The sequence below is a fragment of the Pelophylax lessonae genome (assembly GCF_965119305.1).
Source record: "Pelophylax lessonae genome assembly, chromosome: 3".
In the NCBI taxonomy this organism is placed as follows: Eukaryota; Metazoa; Chordata; class Amphibia; order Anura; family Ranidae; genus Pelophylax; species Pelophylax lessonae.
The window spans coordinates 581,188,403-581,210,892 of NC_138770.1; the positions used below are offsets into that span (position 1 = coordinate 581,188,403).

At 41.8% G+C, this 22,490-nt stretch overlaps 1 protein-coding gene across 1 annotated transcript in view; it reads left to right on the forward strand.

The window, feature by feature from the left end:
* SLC1A4 (solute carrier family 1 member 4) overlaps window positions 1-22,207 on the forward strand; it is a 68,694-nt gene extending 46,487 nt beyond the window's left edge. The window contains exons 4-8 of the mRNA XM_082249753.1: window positions 3,666-3,832; window positions 10,878-11,111; window positions 16,327-16,521; window positions 17,313-17,447; window positions 21,316-22,207. Of these exons, the coding sequence (XP_082105879.1) occupies window positions 3,666-3,832; window positions 10,878-11,111; window positions 16,327-16,521; window positions 17,313-17,447; window positions 21,316-21,550 (966 nt within the window). The 3' untranslated portion in view covers window positions 21,551-22,207. The remainder of the gene's footprint in view (window positions 1-3,665; window positions 3,833-10,877; window positions 11,112-16,326; window positions 16,522-17,312; window positions 17,448-21,315) is intronic.
* The last annotated feature ends 283 nt before the right edge of the window (window positions 22,208-22,490 follow it).

A 22,490-nucleotide genomic window follows, 5' to 3' on the forward strand; every position in this document is an offset into this window, starting at 1 on the left:
ATTCTGCTCTCCTGCAAAGCACGTTCCCCATCAAAATATGTTCTTTTTCCAGAGCCTGACTGGTTCTTAGTGCTGACACTGAGTGAGTCTGAAAGCTGCTGAGCGGGGGGTAACAGGAGGCTAATATAGAGACAAATTTAGATTCTCTTACTGTTACATTTAAACATACATGTAATGATTTTAAACACATACATGCATATTTTTTTTTCCTTCTAGTTTACAGCTTTATATTTATACATTTTACGAGTAAGGCTCCATGCACACTGGGCTTACAAAAATGCCAGTTCCCTTGGCAGAAAAAAAATGCTCATATAGACCGTTTTTGTACACATGTTTAGGCGCGTTTAGCAGTGTTTGGCATTCTTTCTGTCATAAAGCTCCAATGAAAAACACAAACCAGAAGGGGGCTTTTTTTCCTGCTTCTAAACACTGAGCCTAAAATATACCTCTAAACGTCCTAATGTAAATGGGCACATAGGATAACATTGAGCTGCTTCTACAGGCAATACACAAAACTCATTTAGAAACAGCATTCTTTAAGCCAGTGTGCATGGACCCTAAATAGAAAAAGTGAAACTATGTAATTCAACAGACCAATATCCAAAAAAATACCTTTGTAAATATTATTACAGTTGGACTCCAGGCATCCTTTTTTGTATTTCAGTGCTCCTCATCTCTTTCTGTCTCCTTTAGCCATTTCCTGTCTACATGCGCTCGCTCCATCATGCTCATCAACAATAAGCTGTACATCATTGTTCCGCAGTGGCTTACTCATAGCTACTAGGGATGAGCTCAGTTATGTTCGAATCCTAGTCCAAACCCACCTGAACGAGCCCACTAGGAAGGTGTCACTGTACTAGGCAAATCTTAAGTAGCCAAGGCATTCCCTGCCCCACAGCCATATGTATACCCGCCTCTTATGAAGTGACAACTTTATGACGGGCTCGCTCAGGTGGGTTTGGACTTGGCTCCAAACACACCTCAGCCCATACTTAAAAGCTAGAATAGTGGACAGTGCCTGCACGGGGGGCATAGGCATGAAGCCTGTAATCTCTATCAGGGGTGCAGGTGACAGGTAACAATTCAGGAGCACAGTTAGGAGATTGCTGTCACCCCATATTAGCAAATGCTTGAACAAGGAACTTCCTGACAGAATCACCAGGTATTTTTTAATAAAAGCAGCAGAGTTAAAAATATTAAAAACAGAAATCCATTTATGTATCAAAGCTTATTTGAGATTAAGCGATTGTGTTTAGATCTGTTAGAAACCAGAATTGCAGACATATTTAATAGGGCCAAACCTAGAATATGGATTTGGTGCAAAGTGTAGTACCCCATAACCTACAGATGTCAGTTTACTGAAAGATTAGTGAGAATGGATTCTGGTTGCTGTTGGCTGATGTACATTACATTGTTCTTTGCCTTTCTAAAGTAAGGGCTCATTTACAATCACTGCGTTGGGGTGTGTTGTGCACAGTTCAGGCACAAAGACAAGACAAGTAGGCTTATGTCACAAGGCTTTAGTTCACACCAACACACAACATATGGTAAAACGCATTGCAGCCTGGCGCAGCATGAGTTAAAGAATGCATGCCAACAAACAGATTTTATGCGCACGCTAGTGCATGCACTCTGGTACGAACGAGGACTAAACCTGCCATGCCAGTGATAGAGGGTCTACCATTGCTTACCTCTTTCTGAAAATGGCAGTAGGGCTATTAAGCTACCCCTCTGGCTTTAATACGTCAAAGTCATTGACCTGTAACAAGTATGCAGATATGGAAAGTCAAAAGTCCTTATCTGTACACAGTTTCCAAGTAAGTGACTGAAACTATCAGGGGGTCAGGATGAAAGTCTGTCACCTAGCATTTTTAGAATGAGATATTAAAGCGGAGTTCCAGTCATCTTTTTGTTTATTAAAAGTCAGCAGCTACAAAAAGTGTAGCTGCTGCCTTTAAAAAATAGCCACTCACCTGTCCCACGATCCAGTGGTGTACTCCCCCCAGCCGTGTTCTCCCTGTGTCCTCCCTCGGTGGCGCCGGCATCTCTACTATGGGCATCCGGCTGTGACAGCTTGCGGCTTCACAGCCAGGTGCCCACTACGCATGAGCGAGTGGAGCTGCATTCTGTGACTGGTCCTGAAGTCTCCTAGGATCTGTCATATGTCCCAGAAGACTTCAGGAAGGAGAACTTCTGCTTCCTATCACCTAAGGAGACTGGAACTGAAGTGGGAGCAGGTACCTGTCAAAATCAAGTACCTGCTAAGCCCCCACACCTCTCCCCACCTCTCCAAAAGCTTCTTTTCACAAACAGGAGCCAAGGAGGAGGCCCTAAAGCAGAAGTTCTACTTTTGGCTGGAACTTCGCTTTAACACGTCTCTCTCATGGCAAGTTTCCTTTCAATAAATTGGACATTAATATTGTATGATTTGCACTTTCAGATTACTATGTCATTCCGTAAATTATTGGACCTACAAATACAGCCTGACAAAGTGCACCACATTATTTTGCATTGAATAAGTTAGATTTAGTTAATTTCCAACATTTCATTCATGAAATCTATCAATTAGGTGTTATAGAACTTGCACACTAATTTAAAGAACATAATGCATATTTTGTATTTCCTGATAAAAGTATATTTGACATGATATGTCCCTTGACTCACCTCCTAGTCTCAGTAAGTTTCCTTCTATCTGCATACTAATGATGAATTTGGCATACAGACAAACATCACAATTATCTCATTAGAATCTTGTCTGCTGTAGCAAATGATTTAGTGTCTGCTGTATTACAGGAAACAGGGAATTAATATGCATTTATTACCATTCCACAATGTTCTTGTTGGATTTCCTTAGAGATTATCAGTATTTATTTATTTTTTTAATTTTGAGATTGGAACAGTAGAAGCAAAGTTCAGATAATTGGCACCACTAGTAAAGGAAACTCTTATTTAATGACCTGCCATTTCCTTATAAATAAGATACAACCATAAATGTTGAAATAAAAGTCTCTCTGAAGACTTTTTAATCTATGGTTTGTCAGAGGCTTTAAGCTCATTGTCAAAAGATAACAAACAAAAATTCACAGCTCCTTTACCAGCCAGCCTGCAACAAACCAAATTGTCCTCTCTACCTGTTCATATTAAAACCAAGGGGTTTAGTTTGAACACATTTGCAAATAGTACATGTATAAGCTGCATCGGCCACGGCACCCAAGTGTATACTGCAGTCCTAACTCTATCATTTTGAGGAGTTGAAGCACATATATAACAATAGATAGAATATGGGCAGGTATGCCTGGAGAAAGCCCACCCATTCTTAAAGGTACAGGGACTCAGTGGACACCAAACAATGGCACAATGGCAGCAAAGGTATCCAATGTGCCCCCTCACTAATTCACCAACAGCACAAACAGTTGGCAACCACCCCAACCTATAACTGGCCTTTGCCGCAAGTAGCACATGGAAGGGTGATGCATGTCAAAAAAACAACAAACAAATATTCCTGGATCACTTACTAGCCAGCCTGCAACAAACCAAATTGTTTTTGTTTCTCTTAACAATCTGTAGAAAAATAAAATTCAAAAAAAAAAACATGATTTTCCTAACCGTAAGTTCAGATAATAAGGAACAAAGGATGATATTTGACATTAAAAATCTATTCACAGGTGCCTGTTGGTACAGAGGTCGAAGGAATGAATATTTTGGGACTGGTTCTCTTTGCTCTTGTCCTGGGAGTGGCCTTGAAAAAGCTGGGACCAGAAGGAGAGGAGCTCATCCGATTTTTCAATGCCTTTAATGAGGCTACAATGGTTATTGTGTCTTGGATTATGTGGTAAGTGCTCTCAGATGCTTTAGTTCCCTACACAACTACAGAAAAAAAAAATGAAATCAATGAAAGATCTTCCTTCTAAATCAGGGGTCTCCTAATATTTTAAATAAAGGGCCAGTTTATTATCCTTCAGACTTTAGAAGGGCCGAATTGTGGCCCACAGGGGCAGTAAATGTCCCGGGCTCAGCATCAATGAGAATAAATATGGCCTCAGGTTTGGTGGTCAATAGGAGAAAGGAGCAGTGCCCCTATTAGTAGTGATGTCGCGAACATAAAATTCGCCGTTCGCGAACGGCGAACGCGAACATCAGCGAATGTTCGCGAACCGGCGAACATTGCGAACCGCCATAGACTTTAATAGGCAGGCGAATTTTAAAACCCACAGGGACTCTTTCTGGCCACAATAGTAATGGAAAAGTTGTTTCAAGGGGACAAACCTGGACTGTGGCATGCCGGAGGGGGATCCATGGCAAAACTCCCATGGAAAATTACGTAGTTGACGCAGAGTCGGGTTTTATTCCATAAAGGGCATAAATCACCTAACATTCCTAAATTGTTTGGAATAACGTGCTTTAAAACATCCAGTGTGTGTATACGATCAGGTATGATGTTGTTTCGATCAGGTAGTGTAAGGGTTACGCCCGCTTCACAGTGACAGACCAAACTCCCCGTTTAACGCACCGCAAACAAACGCAAACAGACCAGAACCGACCAAAATGGGACAGGAACTGGGCTTTAAGGGTTAGGGTTAGGTTTAGTGTTAGGGGCTAGGGTTAGGGTTACGGTGAGATACTTAGGGTTAGAGTTAGTAACCCTACCCCTACGCCTCTAACCCTAACTGTCTAACCCTAAGCACTAAAAATAACCCTAACCCTAGCCCTAACCCTAATTCTAATTTTTTTTTCTGGTTCTGGACATGCTACAGAGCTGAAACTTCACAAGTACACTTTTTAGACCCCCAGACACTGAATCACACAAAAAAAAAAAAGTTCTTAAAAATTGTAATTTTTTGATAGAGAGCCAATTATTGGAAAAATTAAAAAAAAATAAATAAAAATAAAAAAAATAAAAGCAATAAATAGCATCTGGGGGGTCTAAAAAGTGTACCTGTGAAGTTTCAGCTCTGTCGCATGTCCGGAACCAGAAAAAATTACGAATTAGGGTTAGGGCTAGGGTTAGGCTTAGGGTTAGGGCTAGGGTTAGGGTTATTTTTATGGCTAGGCTTAGAGGGTTAGGGTTAAGGTTAGAGGGTTAGGGTTATGGTTAGAGGGTTAGGGTTAGGTTTAGTGTTAGGGGCTAGGGTTAGGGTTACGGTGAGATACTTAGGGTTAGAGTTAGTAGCCCTACCCCTACCCCTCTAACTCTAACCCTCTAACTCTACCCCTACGCCTCTAACCCTAACTGTCTAACCCTAAGCACTAAAAATAACCCTAACCCTAGCCCTAACCCTAACCCTAGCCCTAACCCTAATTCTAATTTTTTTTTCTGGTTCTGGACATGCTACAGAGCTGAAACTTCACAAGTACACTTTTTAGACCCCCAGACACTGAATCACACAAAAAACCCTAACCTTAGCCCTGACCCTAACCCTAGCCCTAACCCTAACCCTAATTCTATTTTTTTTTCTGGTTCTGGACATGCTACAGAGCTGAAACTTCACAGGTACACTTTTTAGACCCCCCCCCAGACACTAAATCACACAAAAAAAAGTTATTAAAAATTGTCCTTTTTGATAGAGAGCCAATGATTGGAAAAATTAAAAAATAAATAAAAATAAAAAATTTCTTTGGATTTAGCATCTGGGGGGTCTAAAAAGTGTACCTGTGATGTTTCAGCTCTGTAGCATGTCCAGAACCAGAAAAAAAAGATAATTTTTCAGTAGAGCAGGGATGGTGGGAACCCCTTTTACACCTATATGATCTTTTTTTTCTGGTTCTGGACATGCTACAGAGCTGAAACTTCACAGGTACGCTTTTTAGACTCCCCCAGACACTAATCCAAAAAAAGTCATGCCTGCAGTGGGCACAGTACACTCTGTGGACCTGACAGTCACTGGCAGCCCAGGCAACTGCAATAATAAAAAATATTTTTTTTTTTCAATTTGCAACAAGATGCTGTGCCACCGTATATATATCAGTGGTGGGCAGTGCACTGCAGTGGGTACAGTGCACTCTGTGGACCTGACACAGCACTCACTGCAATTATGACAGAGGAAAAGAAAAAATACTTTTTAAAATGCAAGGTACTGTGCCTGTGCCACCCGAAATGAGTGTGGTGTGCACATAGTACAGTCTGTGGTGGGTCTGTGGCCTCTCACACACAGCGGGCAGGTAACTGCAGTGCACAATAGATATATATATATATATATATATATATATATATATATATATAAAATACTCAAATGCCAGCCCTCAAAAGGGCTTTTGGGGACAATAGATATATATATATATATATATATATATATATCACAGAACAAAAAAAATTACACAAATACCAGCCCTCAAAAGGGCTTTTGGGGACAATAGATATATATATATATATATATATATATCACAGAACAAAAAAAATTACACAAATAAGAGCCCTCAAAAGGGCTTTTTGGGGACAATAGATATATATATATATCCAAAAAAAACCTCAAATACCAGCCCTAGGAAGGGCTTTTTGGGGTGCTGTCCTTACAGCAGGAGTGTACCAAGAACACTGGCTAACAAGACCGGGAACACTGACTAACTGTCCCTAGCTATAACAGCAGCAGCAGCACTTTCCCTGCTCTCAGTAACACAGAAATTATCTAAGATGGATGCTGCCCTTGCTTATTTATAGGAGGTGGGAGGGTGTGGGAGGGAGGTATGCTGATTGGCCTGGAATGTGTCTGCTGACTGTGAGATTCAGGGTCAAAGTTTGCCTCAATGATGATGTATAGGAGGTGGACCGAACATCGCATATGTTCGCCCGCAGCGGCGAACGCGAACATGCGAAGTTCGCCGGGAACTGTTCGCCGGCGAACAGTTCGGGACATCTCTACCTATTAGTAGGGGGAATAGTATCCCATCATTGGTATCGGTGGAATAATTTTAAGAATAGCGCCTCATACCAGTAGGAGGAAAAGTGCCCCGAGGGCCAGATAAAGACTAGCAAAGGGCCACATCTGGCCCTCGGGCCGCAGTTTGGAGACCCCTGTTCTAAATTATTTCTCCTTAAGCACACATATACTGATCATTTAAAGCTGGCCATACACTTATATATATTTTTTTCATTCAAAAATCTAACATTCCCTCATCTATGCTAAACAGATGGATGGATGAATCCCCCCTCTGCCAGCTATTGTATTCTGACAGTGGCTCCAGCTGCTGTCAGAATACTGGAACAGTGTCTGCATCTGATTGAATGTAGGCCCTGCTTGGCCATCAATTTTTTTACCCAGCTCCTTCAACAAAAGTCAACTGTTCAGATAACTTTTGGCGAGATGGTGTTGATGACAGGGGCACGCACAACTTAAATTTCACCCAATTCAGCATGAATCTGTGGAAATACAAGCCATGAATGGTAGCCTTAGGTGTATATGTTTAGAGAAAAAAAATACATCTCAATATGGGTTAATCTTAATAGGAAACACTGATGTTTGACCATTAAAATCCAAACAATTTATAAAGGCGGAATCAGCTGAGAATCAAGTTTATAGGTAATATAAAGCAGATCTGAACTTTAAAGTTAGGTTTACTTTAATAGACTACCAAGGCCTTAGGGAAGCAAGCTAGGAAAGTAAATTGTCAAACCTGAGTTGTAAAGTAGGTCCTGCCTCTTTCTGGTTTTAGGTCAGGTGTTCTTGAACTGCAGCAGCTTCTCCTGGGACATGGCAGAATATTTAGGATACGTTCACACCGCCGGTGTGGGTGGTGCCGCTGCGTGACTTGGATGAATTCCCGCAGCAGCAACCACCCGCACAGTGAAATGCAGGACCTGCGGGTGGGGGCCGTTAATCCTAATGGCATGCTGTACTTGCGGTTCCCGTGCAGGCTGTGATTTTCAAAGTAGTGCAGGGACTTCATTCCTGCATTTAATGGGGCATGGCAGCCCATTCAAATGAATGGGCTGTCATGCCCGAGCAAACGCGGGAAGCACAGCCCGCACAAGTGTGAACCTAACCTTAGTGAAAATTAAAAAATTGTCACCCTGGTGACAATTTCACCCACAATTCAGAGATGTTGTGGGTCAAGTGACTTATAGTGTAGACTTCAGGTCTCATTATTTGAACTAGAGCATCACAGAACCTGTTTTTTATAGTTCTGACATAGCTTGCCTCCATAAAGCCTGGGTAATTTCTTAAAGTGGACCTATTTTAACAGTTTAGGTGTGCTTGAATAACTCAACTCAATGTAACTCAAATTCTTACTGTTATAATGCAAGAAATAAGCATTGATACAAATAAACAGTGACATTGGACACCTTGTACCCTCCCCTGCACTCAGCCCAGGTAGATAAAGAGTCCACAATCTGCTACTTAGCCTTCCTGCTAGGATTTGATAGCCCCAAAGTCAGAACTGTTTGGAGCTGAACTCTTCTGGATTTGCATTCAGAGAGATCAGGGAATGGAAGTCTCTTGATCTCCTATCAATCTTTATTCTTGTTACGCTTATACCTAACCCAGGTTATCAGACACTATAGCTAGCTTCTGTGTTCTTCACCTATAGCAGCCCTCTTTCCCATAAGGCTAGCAGGCCTGCTGGTACTTGGATGCCTCCAGATCTTATACATAATACTATAGTGCCTGGCCACCAAGCTGGGGCAGGTGAAAACTGAGCAAACCAAACAGGTACTTGCAGTTGGCAGACAGGCAGATTTTAGAGAATAGTCGATATCCGATCTAAGGTCAAAAATAGGGTAATCCGATCAGCATAGCAGATAAACAGGGAGCTTGGAACACGTGTTACAAATGCAGTCACAAGCATGAGACTGCAGGCTTGGCTGGCTGAAATCAGGTTTGGTCTCCATCCAGAGACTGGCTGCAGCAATTACTTTGTAGGTGGACAGACAAGCAGGGAGAATGCATCATACCCAAAACAAGGATGCTGGAATGAGAGCATCAGCTGTCAAAGAACAGGAGCGTTTACAATTCTAATGTCATATTAATTTTTGTTTCTGGGCTCCGAGGAATAGCAGGCATGATGGGGAACTTTTAAGGGGATGGTTCTGTGCCTTGCAAAAGTTTACAAGAAAAAGCAGAGCTGGCTCTTACATTGAAAAAAAAATGTCTAACGACCCTCCTGTAGCAGTTTTGGCTGTGGCTGTAAAAGTGTAAAGAAAAATAAAGATGCAAAAAGATTACAAAAAATTATGAATAATTGTAATAAAACTGTACAGGACTAGCTATACTCTGATTTAAGAACTAAGAATGTAGTTATTGCCTATCTACTCAAAGATTACAATTACCGTTCAGGAGTCTTCGGAGTTCAAATGCCACTACATAGTTCAGTTGATACTTTTAAATGTCCTAGCTTTTGCAGCCCACATGGTCAGCTGTGTACATTTCTAATTCCAAAAGCCGATTCATTGCCTCACTAATTCATACCAAAAGAATTCAAACTCCCACTTCCTGTGTAATCAGATTGGAGCATTTGAATTAAATTGTTCAGGTCAGCTAAGATATAACTCATGGCAGTTAGACACTACATTAGCATTTAAAAAGGCCCTGCCCCCATACTTTTAATCTCCTCATAATTATTGATAGATATTACGATATTGAACAGGTCCAAGACTGCTGTAGGGTGCCACCATCTTGGATGTGACATCCACCCCAAACAGATTCAGACCTGCCATTCAAATAATACTCTGTAGTATTCCTCTGTTATCATTTATGTTTGAGGCCCACTAAACAGCCTCTCATTTATCTGATGGCAGGGCAGAGAGGCTGAAATCATAACAATGACAGCAGTCAAAATGTGAGCATGTTTGTCCATACAAGAGCCACAGGTGCTGCATATAGCTGCCCATAAAAAACAATGGTTGTACATGGGCATATGCTGATACTTGTGAGAATATATGCATGCATATGGGTGTACGAAAAAACCTAGAATATGTTCCCATAAATGGCCTTAAGTGGTTAGATCAGTGAAAAAATACACTAGAAAATTGAGTCCCCGGTAAGGTGGCCGTTGATCAAGCACAATAACATTAAAAAAAGAACTTGTGGGAGATAAAGAATCTTCCACAATAGAAGGGATCAACTAAAGGCACCCACGAGGCAGACTACAAACATATATTTTGAAAAAACTTTATTAGGCACTTATGCCGATATAGAAAAGTGGATATACATGTGACGAGATGTGGCACAACAATGGTCCATTACTACTGTTTGTTTTTAATTTCTTTTATTGTACATTGTTGTGCCACATCTCGTCACATGTATATCCACTTTTCTATATTGGCATAAGTGCCTAATAAAGTTTTTTCAAAATATATGTTTGTAGTCTGCCTCGTGGGTGCCCTAAGTTGATCCCTTCTATTGTGGAAGATTCTTTATCTCCCACAAGTTCTTTTTTCAATATGGGTGTACGACCCTGGCCCTTGCTCCAACTGGTGCTCCTGTTTAATTAGTTTATGAGTGCACATAAATAACAAATTGGTGATCATGCCTAAAATCCTAATGTTTGCTAACCGGTAACATAGCAAAAGCCAGAGGTAGTAGGAGCAGGGGCCAGTGCAGACAGGAACTGACACATCCAGAAAATGGCTAGATTCCTACTAAAGGTACATGGGTCAAAACAATGGAAAAGAAAATAGTGGGTAAAGCATGCAAGTGCTTATTTTCTTCTACTGCAAGGGCTTTATTTAAAAAGTAAGGTCTAGTTACAGGGTCTCTTTTAAAAACATAACCTAAAAGTAACACTGAAACACAGCTAAAATTTCTAATGGAATTTACTGTTTTTTCTATCATTCAAGGCATTTGCCTTTAATTTACTGAAACAAATGGTAAATGTCTTTTCTTAGACTGTGCTGTTTTGTAAAATTCCAAAAAAATAATTCATCTCGCATTGTTGTTATTTAGGTATGTCCCTATTGGAATTATGTTCCTAGTGGGCAGCAAGATTGTTGAGATGGGAAATATCGTGCTTCTGGTGACCAGCCTTGGGAAGTACATCATAGCATCTATCCTGGGCCACATTATTCATGGAGGAATAGTACTTCCACTTATCTATTTTGCCTTTACTCGCAAAAACCCCTATACATTCTTACTTGGGCTGATAACTCCTTTTGCAACTGCCTTTGCAACATCCTCAAGGTAAGTCATTGCATGCTCATTCAGCATCCTCAGACTCTCAGTCTGAAGTAGTATCATGTGTAATAACATTAGAGGGCTTTATTAAGTGCTTATCTCTGACTGGTATTTAGCCCTTTAGTTATTGGTCTAAAAATATAGCCACAACACTTCGCATTTAGCCCAACTAACTTGAACTGAATCATGTGCAGCTCATAGATAATTACAGAAATATATGCCCTATCCTATGAATAACCATTCAGTGAGAACATCAGTTGGTTTGCATTTAATATATTTTTGTATATACATTGTAATAGGGCAGTAGAAAATGGAATTAACAGCCAAGCTATAAAACATGTACAGGATAAATAGCTTGTTTTTATGCAGGCTTGCTTGTATACTGGAGTTTAGTGTGTGTTAAAGTGTGTTACTGTACTACTGACATGCTCATAGCATTTTGAGACTGTATAGGTTTTCGTGTTTTAGCTCCTCTTATCAACATTCTCACAGCTACCTGCCCCTGACCCCCACACATTCTTCCCAACCCATCTCTCCCCTAAATTGTCCTATCTTGCAGACCCTTTGTTGTCATGAGTGAGGGAAATCCAGCCCAGGGGCCCAGTGACAATCCTATAAAAAAGCAAGACTAGCTTTTTTGATGTTAGTTTAGTTGTAGGTTAGTTGTAGGTTTCCTGCCTGGAGAAAATTACCAGTTCATTGACAGACTATACTTGTTACCTTAAGCCCCGTACACACGCGTCGAAAATTGGCAGGGAATTTTCGTCCGACGACCGATCTGCCGATTTTCGGCTTGTTAGTATGATGCTTCCGACAACCAACTCCGACTTTTCGGCCGAAAAAAATCTGGTGTGCAGACTATAAAATTTTTGTTTGCCGTCAACACAACGGCCGATTTTCGTGCAGTCAGTACAGATTTCGACAGGGGAAAATCTGATGAGCAAGTCTGGGCATGCTCAGTGAAGAAAGAACACAAAGAAAGAAGTAAAATTTTGTTGGGTGAGAAAATTCGTGGGCAGTCTAGGCACATTCCAACCAACAAAACACAACTCTGGACAAAAGACGGACGATCGGTTGGCCGATAATCGTTGCGTGTGTACGGGGCTTTAGGCTGGACATGCAGTAGTAGAATTTCTTTTGAATGTTCAGAAGGAAATTCAGAAAATCATTTGTCAGAGTAATCGATAATACAATTACAGACTTCACAAGGTTCATATTGAAAATATTTGTCTGATTGCTATTGCTATTGAAATTGTGTTTGAAAAAAAAAAGTATTCTACATTTTACCAATTTAGAAAATCAAACAAATGTTCCAAAAAATATTTTTGAACAAAATTCTACTGGTAAAAAAGGAGCAGGCACTTAGATATTAGTTTTTAGTATCTTATAGTGGTCAAAAGAAAGATTATAAGTCTCTTAGCAGTTTACCTTACTTTTGTTTTGTTTTTTTATATAATAAGTTATGCCTAGATTGAGCAAGGCTTTGGGGGTTATTTGTTGGAGAGGTAACTATTTACATTTCTGGACGAAATGGTTTACTTTGGCATGCCAGAATATTACACCTTCCTCTGCACTCTTGTTATGGGGCAAAGGTTGGTCGCATTTTCTTTTTTTAGTGACTTCTAAATTTTTATCATTAGGATTTGTGTAATAATTGTTTTTTCAATGATTAATTATTTAAAAAAAAATTGGTGTGTTCGTATACAAGCTTGTTACATCATAGATATATATAAAGAGGAGCTGCGATCTACCTAGCTATAATTAAAATCTTTGCCCTGATAATTGTCCCTGCATGGGGAAAAAAAAAACAAAAAACTTACTAGCCTATGGAGTTTAGCGAGGGAGCAATTCTCCCTCATTGCTCTTCTCCAGTGCTGCCATGTTGTAACAAGATCCCGTGCATGTGCAAACATGCTACAAATCTGACAGAGACCTGTGTTGTGTCTGCCCACACACAAGATCCCCTGCGTATGCACAGAAAACCGTGGGTCTCTGCCACATCCCATAGACTGCCAGAGTTTCAAGGCTTTTCTGTACATGCACAAGAGGATCACATGCACGTGCAGACATGTCACAGGTCTTCAACAGGTCCCATAGTTCTGGCAGAAATCCACAACATGTCTGCACATGTGAGATTTTGGGCTGAGCTCTGAGGCTAGGTGAGGTATCAAAAGTAAAATAAATCAGAAGTTGAACAGTATTTATGATTTGAAAAAAAATTGTCCCAGGTATTTAGGAGGGAGGGAAAGGGAAAAAAGAAGAGATGAAGTGCTATAAATAAGTAAAGTTCTGCTTTAAAGCAAGCCCTGCATGTGATTTTGTTGAATACATAGTGTGCATGTTCCCCAAAGTATTATTGGCAAATTTTAGATGCATCTGAAGTAAAGTTGGCTATCATTTTTAGATGTAGCACCCTTCTAGCATTGGATGCTAGGTAAATTTAGTTCTTTGTTCCTTCTGTAATCAAGGGAGTAGTAGTCATTTGTTTTGTCCTGTACAGGGTTTCACAGGCTGGGAGTTTGATTGCTTTCCACTACCTCTGAAATAAGCTTTGAGAGCTTTGGGCGGGAGATTCAAATACCAAACCTAAACATCTATCGGGTTCCAGCTGATCCCGGGAGAGGAGTGTCCCGTAGGAGGCTAGAATGGTGATAAATAGTCTAAGACACTGGAAAGTGAGGTTCCTTCTCTTCAGGGGGGTTCCAGAGCCAGAGGGCCTACTGCCCACAGACTGAAAAGCTGCTCTCGAGGCCTCAGCAGTGCCAGAACTGAGGGTTTGGATGAACTTTACCTGGAGCTGATTGTAGAACCTCACCACAAGGGATCTGGTTTTGAGAAGTGCCATCTCCCTCACTGCACCATGTCCGGAGGAGGCTGGAAGGTGGCAGCTGTCCCAGAGAATTAGTGACCTTAAGCTGATCTTTGCGACTGGGTAGTGCACTTGAAGCTGCACTGGGTACTGGCAGATGCCAAAAATACTTGCCTCGTGGTCTTCAGCTGTGGGGTCTTAGACTGTTCAATACTCAATAGAGATTGCTCTCTAACTACTGCGTGTTTCTGAGTTTCCTATGTTCAAGTACCCCTCTCCTGTTGAAGTTTTGCAAGAAATAAAATAAAAAAAAGACATCCTCTAGACCGGATTATTGAAGGAGATACTGATATGAATAATGTTATATTAACCACTTAAGCCCCGGAAGACTTTACCCCCTTCCTGACCAGGTCCTATTTTGCGATTCGGCACTGCGTGACTTTAACGGACAATTGCGCGGTCGTGCGATGCTGTACCTAAACGAATTTGACGTCCTTTTTTTCCCACAAACAGAGCTTTCTTTTGGTGGTATTTGATCACCTGTGCGATTTTTTGATCATGCGCTATAAACAAAAAAAGAGCGTCAATTTTCCAAAAATAACAATATTTTTCACATTTTTTTATATGAAATTCCCCCAAAAAAATGTAAAAATCCAAATTTTTTAACATTTTAGGCCAATTTGTTTTCTGCTACATATTTTTGGTAAAAAAAATAGCAAAAAGCGTATTTTGATTGGTTTGCACAAAAGTTATTGTGTTTACTAACTAAGGGAAAGATTTTTGTAATTTTTGTTGTTTTTTTTTTATTAACGTGTAATGGCGGCGATCTGCGATTTTTTTTGCGGGACTGCGACATTGGGGGCGGACAGATCGGACCCTTGACTGACATTTTTGACACTTTTGGGGTTACCAGTGACATTACTACAGTAATCAGTGCTATACATATGCACTGTTACTGTAAAATTACACTGGCAGTGAAGGGGTTAACTTTTTTTGAGAGGGAGGGGTTGTGTGTGTCTCTATGGGCGTGTTTCTAACTGTGATTGGCTGTGGCTTGAGGTGTAGGAACAGTGATCAACGGTCCTACATAGTAGAACCGTATGATCACTTTTCTTACACAGGGGAGAATGACAGGCGGCTTGTTTACACTAGCCGCCTGCCTTTTTCCCGCTGTCACGGATGATCGCGAGTGCCCGGCGGACATCGGGTCCGCCGGGCACGCGCGCGGGGGGTCCGTGACCGAGCGGGAGCGCGCATTCGGCGGCGCGCGCGCGCTCCCCAGAGCCTCACAGGCTAGCGACGTAGACCTACGTCGCTTTGCCTGTGAGGGGCTGACTGCCGCAGTAAATATACTGTGGGCAGTCGGCAAGTGGTTAAAGTTTCGCTTTCTTTTTTATTAATTTAAAAAAATAAATATGTTATACTTACCTTCTCTGTGCAATGGTTTTGCACAGAGCAGCCCCGATTTTCTTCTTCTGGGGTTCCTCGTTGGTGCTCCTGGCTCCTTGTCTTCTGCGAGTGCCCTCATTTTGAAAGCCACTTTCTATGGGGGCACACATGTGTGCTTGCTCTGAAGCCCTGAGACAGCATCTGCTCTCATGCACAGCGCTCAATCAAAATCAGGTTTAGGGAAGTATAAGGGGGGGCTGGGAGGGGAAACTGCAGCACAGAAGGTTTTTTACCTTAATGCATTGAATGCATAAATGCATAGGTGTGCGCAGCCTAATGCATTAGGGTGTGCACACCAAAGCTCAAACACACACTACCGATCACTCACGATGTTCATTCAGAAAGGGAGGGGGCCGGCAAATTATATATTTACCGGCCCCTTTCCCCACTTATCCTAAAACATCCCCACAGCAACAGCCAGCTGGAGAGGAGAGGAGGGAAGCCGGAAGAGCTGTGGGGTAAGAGGGAAGGGAGCCAGGGCAGTAGGGGGAATCTTTGCTGCACAGGGTGATTAGGGTGTGCCTGGGCACACCTGGCACACCCTGTGCGCACACCTATGCATAAATGTAAGAAACATTAGGGTTTAAGGACCACTTTAATTAAATATAGATATTAACATTACCATATATATCTAGAGATTTTAAAAGGCTTTAGAAACTCTCTAACTTATCTTCACCCCTCTGTGTCTCTGGTGAGCCAGTCTTTTTAGTCCAGGGGTCTCCAAACTGTGGTCCTCCAGTTGTTCAGGAACCATAATTCCCATCATGCCTAATCATGTCTGTGAATGTCAGAGTTTTACAGTGGCTCGTGGGATGTGTAGTTCCACAACAGATGCTCTATTTAGTATTTCTACACAAGCACAGCCTGTGGCTCAGAGCTTTTTTAATAGTATATCCATGTGATTTTTTGCAAGCATGTCTTGTGTTTGTGATAACTAACAAGCATTTTATTTCCTGACCTTAGCTCTGCAACTCTCCCAACTATGATCAAGTGCATTGAAGAGAACAATGGAGTGGACAAAAGAATTAGCAGGTTCATCCTCCCTATTGGGGCAACGGTGAACATGGATGGTGCAGCAATATTTCAATGTATGGCAGCTGTATTCATTGCCCAGATGAACAACACTGACCTAAACGCTGGACAGATCTTCACTATTCTGTGAGATAACAATCTATGTTATTACTCTCCTCCCCAATACAGGAAAATAGTGGAAATGTTTATATGTAATGCAACTATAATTATGGAGACAGCCATTATATATATATATATATATATATATATATATATACAGTATATTGAACTGCGTGAGAGTATCCTGCAGTAAGCAGCCGCAGATGAAGATGCTTTGATATGCAATATACAGTTGGCAGATACTACAAGCTCCATCTTCGTAGACCCTATTCTTATATTTCATTATACATAAAAACTGGTAGCCAGAATACATTATACTTGTCGGCATTTTATGGAGGCAGAAGTTTACTTGGTGTAGGCATCCTTTTATAAATGCTAAACCATTTTTTTTAGGGGTGAAGAACCCCATTTCTATCTTTTTGGGTGTAAATGCTAAACCATGTCTGATCTACACAAGTTTGTAAAATAGTCTTGAGAATACCAGTCCCAGATATCTAGTGTAAAGCAGGGTTCTTAATCTCTGGTGTCCCCATGCTATATAGTGTGTTCATGCTTTGGTGGCCATGGCCACTGATATGTAGAAATCAGAACATACATGATGTAACCCATATAGCTTTATACACTGTTGGAGTGTTCTCTGCTATTCTACTGCCCTGGAGAAAATATTTATATTATGTGTAGAATGCTTGTTCCCAGGTCAATTTCTTCCTATTAATATATTATACAATAGATACAAAAAGTAACCCCCCCTAACTAGTTGTGTGAAAATTTAATCTGGAGGTCAAGGTGGGTGTCTAATTCTCCTTTATTATTCTTAGTGTGACAGCAACAGCCTCAAGTGTGGGAGCAGCTGGAATTCCTGCCGGAGGTGTCCTCACTATCGCTATTATTTTAGAGGCGATTGGCCTTCCAACTAATGATTTGTCACTGATCCTGGCGGTAGATTGGATTGTGTGAGTATTCCTGTGATAGAATTATCTCTTCTGACATCCTTTTATTAATTCAACACACTACTGTCAAGTCAACAAGAGAATTCAGCATATTCATTAGGCCAGGATCATGAATAAAACTCTATCCGATTAATATCATTTAGAGGCTCATTTACAATGGAAAGGGAATATAACTATCCTATATGCTCTGCAGGGTTATGTCATACAGTTGGATGCATGTATATTCCAATTATTAAATGCAGTCTACAGTGTAGATGGAGCCCTCTCTGCTTAACTCAACAGTTTGGAGGAGACCTGGTCACGTGGTTTTGTCAGGTCCCGTGACTAGGCTCTCCTGCTGGCTTTTTTAAATCAATATGTATTGCCCTCTGCAGAATGCAATACACATTTCTAAATCAAACTGCTAACTAAGCTTTATAAATATGCGTTAGCAAGGCCAGACTGCTGCTTTATAAATGGACCGTTACAAAGAGTTATCAGACAAAAGTAATAAAATTGGCTTTTATGCTGAAGTTTAACCACTTGCCTTCTGTGCACTTAAACCCCCTTCCCATCCAGGCCAATTTTCAGCTTTCAGCGCTCTAACACTTTGAATGACAATTGCGCGGTCATGCTACACTGTACCCATATGAAATTTTTATCATTTTTTTCACACAAATAGAGCTTTCTTTTGGTGGTATTTAATCATCTCTGGGTTTTTTATTTTTTACAAAAAAAAAGAAAAAAGACAGAAAATTTTGAAAAAAAAAAAAAAGTTTTTCTTATTTTCTGCGAGTAAATTTTGAAAATAAATTTTTCTCCCTCACTGATGTGCGCTGATGAGGCGGCACTGATGGGCACTGATAGGCTGCACTTATGGGCACTGATAGGCTGCACTTATGGGCACTGATGAGGTGGCACTTATGGGCACTGATGAGGTGGCACTTATGGGCACTGATGAGGAGGTACTAATATGCCGCACTGATGAGCACTGATAGGTGGCACTGATAGGCGGCACTGATAGGCGGCACTGATAGGCGGCACTGATAGGCACTGAGAGGTGGCACTGCTGGGTACTGAGAGGTGGCACTGCTGGGCACTGAGAGGTGGCACTGACGGGTGGCACTGATGGGCACTGATAGGCGGCACTGATGGACACTAACGGGTGGCACTGATGGACACTGACGGGTGGCACTGATGAGCACTGATGGGCGGCACTGATGAGCACTGATGGGCAGCACCATCAGTGCCCACACTCAGTGCCCATAGTGCTGCCAGTCAGTGCTCATCAGTGCCTAGATGAGCAGGCACTGATGGGCACTGACTGGCAGCACTATGGGCACTGATTGTGGGCATTGATGGGGGCACTGATGGCGGGCACTGTGGGCACTGATGGGGGGGCACTGTGTATGTTTTTTTTTACCTTCAGTAATCAGGGCACTGGTGATCAGTGCCCTGATTACATGTCTCTGTGTCCCCAGCGGCTGTCGGCTCCCCCTCCTTCCTCACACTGCAGGCTCCGTGTGAGGAAGGAGCGCCGGCGATGAGAGATGATCTCATATGTTTACATATGAGATCATCTCTCATTGGACGGCTTGATCACGTGGTGAATGGCCGCTGTGATTGGCCATTCACCACGATCTGTGATCGGCCGTGTCCAAGGGACACAGATTCTCCCCGCTGCGCGCTCGCAGGAGCGCGCGGGGGGGCGTGTCACTGGAGGCCGTTTAAAAACGGCCTCCCGAAAATTCGAGTCCGCGCTGCAGCCGTATATAGGCTGTAGCGCGGATGTGAGGAGGTTAAAGGAAATGTCTGTCACATTTCCTGGTTTCCCCTATTCCACACCATAAAATTAGGTGTTAGTACAGCAATCTCCTCTGCTGAGCGTGTTCTGACAGGGGGGACAGTCCCCCGCCAGAACACTCCTGTCAGCAGACCTTTTTTGTTTATGGTCAGCTTATGTCAGACCTGCTGCCGTACACACAGGCCGAATTTCTATTGAGCCAGCTATTGCCAGCCAACATTCGCCCGTGTGTACTAGGCTTGAAAACTGAGCAATCAAACACTGATGATTGCTCAGTTCTCCCCTCTACTATAAGCAGAGAGCGGGGACTGTTAGTCACCAGGTCTCTGCTCTGCCCCTCCAGTGAGCACTGGGTTGGGGAAGGGAGGGAGCTGCTAGCGCAGGTTCTCAGTGGCACAGCTTAGAGGCTGATCCTGCTGCTGGTACGCATATCTGGGTGGATCCTGACTGTAAAGTTGGGATCTTTCCCCATCCTAGACTGGTTGAGTGGCATCAACAGACAGTGGGCTTTAGCGTCAGCTGAAAACAGGTCACCAAAGTGCAGAACGAACTGCACTTCTGTAATCCACAGGAGAAGTATAGCTCAAAAAGTTTTGGCCATACTTCTCCTTTAAAGTGATTGTATACTGCTGCACTTTTTTTTTTCCAATACCTGCAAGGCAAAGGCATATTGTGCTAGTATGCATCGCATACAAGCACATTATGTTAAAGTTACCTGAAAACGAAGCAGTCCAGCGATGCAATGTCATCGCTGGAGACTGCGTCCATCTATAACCGGTCTTCCTTCTGGGTTCACGGCTCCGGCTCTGTGACTGGCCCGGAGCCACAATGACGTCACTCTGGCGCATGCGCGCAGGGGCCGCCAGTCACGGCACACTGCCCTGAAGAAACGGCACGGGCGGCTGTTCCTTCAGAGCACATGCCCCAGTGACGTAACTGGCTACTAGGACAGTAAATATCTCCTAAACGGTGCAAGTTTAGGAGATATTCACACTACCTAAGGTAAGCCTTAATATAGGTTTACCGATCGGTAAAACTTAAAGATGGAAGTTTACTTCCTCTTTAATCTTAAAAATCTTACTGCCTTTTCTCATTTATTATTCAACAACTCCATGGTTTCTCTGCCTTGAAATGATGGGCATGATGTCTGCTTTTTAAATTGCAACAGCTCTGGTGGACCTTCCTCTAGCCAGCATGCCAATTGCACGCTCCCTCAAAACGTGTGACATCTGTGTGCTGTGTGTTAAAACTGCACATTTTAGAGTGGCCCTTTTATTGTGACCAGCCTAAGGCACACCTGTGCAATAATCATGCTGTCTAATCAGCATCTTGATATGCCACCCCTGTGAGGTGGATGGATTATCTCGGCAAAGGAAAAGTGCTCACTAACACAGATTTAGCCAGATTTGTGAACAATATTTGAGAGAAATAGGACTTTTGTCTACATAGAAAATGTCTTATATCTTATAACTCATGAAAAATGGGGGCAAAAACAAAAGTGTTGCGTTTATAATTTTGTTCAGGGTATATATATAATTTTTCCTAACTAAAAAGACTACAGATTCCATTTAAAGTGGCTGTAAACGATCACCTTTTAAAACGACCCATTCAGTTTCAAACTTCAACTAAAGCAAAACATTTGTGTATAGATATAAAAAAAAACATAATGAATACCTTTTTTCCCCTTGTGATCACATACCCTCTGCTCTCAACTGCATTAGAGCTGAGGGAGCTGAAGCAACAACAGACTGTGTTTCCCAGTGAAAGGTTGTGCAGGGTGGGGGAGGTGTCAGGACAAGTCTGATCATTGGAGAACTGCACACTGAGTTGCCAGCATAGCTAGAGAACTGACCATGGTGTGTTCTCCTGCTTAGTGTAGTCAGTTTTTAGCAGGAAAGCAGAGGGACTAACAGGAACACTAGGGATTTCACTCAAAGGAAACAATACAAAGAGAACAGAGTACTTTCTAATACACGTACATTGTACAGCAGGAACATATCACGAATATGAAATGCTGGGGTAACAAACACTGTAATCGCATACATGCTTCCATCAATGCTGATACATTCTCTATGTTATTGTTAACAGAGACCGGACGACTACAGTAGTAAATGTTGAAGGAGATGCTCTTGGGGCAGGAATTCTTCATCATCTCAACCAGAAGGAAGTAGCAAAAAATCAACAGGAGCTGAATGATGTGTATGTTGATGCTGTGCCAAACTTCAAGTCAGAAGAAGAAACCTCTCCTCTTGTAATGCCCAGAGACGGGACCACAAAACCCACGAGCATGGCTGTGCCAGAATCAAAGGAATCCCTACTGTAATGTGCCATGTGATGCTGCTGTTTTGATAAGACTGCAAATTGTTTTTTTAGACCAGATGTTGCCCACTGCCAGTATGGACTGCTAGTCTAAAATGGTGACTCATTCCTGAATCTGCCAGTATTCACAGGAGTTATTGTTTGAGCTCCAAATCACTAATAAGCAAAGCACCCTAATCAATACACAGTCCACTCCATATGGAAATATTCATCATACCAGAGACGATATATTTCCTTTATTTGTGGGATTTTTCTTCATGTATCATTACTTGAGAATCCTTTTCTATAACCATAGGGCTAGTATCACATATAGCATTGACAGGAGTGATAGTGGTCTGATGTCATTCTTTTGCCAGAGATTTTATCTCTATTGTATGCCAATTTGCCGATACAAGGCTATCCCGTAGTATTGAGATCAGGTCTGATCCTTGAAGGATTCTTATTTAAAAGGACAATAAAAAGTAAGCTGGATGGGGACTCGCTAGGGCTAAGTTACAGAATCAATGGTCTATGGGACCTGGAATGTTTGTCTGTCTGCTTATGTATACCAGTTTAGATTGCTTTACAATATTGCACTCTGCTTTACGGTGTGGTACAGGAACCTTATTAATACATTCAAGAAAACCCTAAAGTTTGTTTTGGGCAGAAATTTAGGTAGAACTATGGCCACTCATTTAAATATATGTGTAGCAATATATATATATATATATATATATATATATATATATATATATATATTGTTGTTTCAGAGAGCTTGGCTATCAGTGTTGTTATAAATTGAGGAATTGTCCCAACCAGGGAAAGCAAAGTAAAGTGTTTTACTTCATGAATCTTTTCCATCACATAGCAACTGAATTTTGAACCTGTTTAGACTGTCACACAAAAGCCTTTAAATGTCCTTTAATTTGAAATAGGAGTATATTCACATACTGAGAATGGGAAGA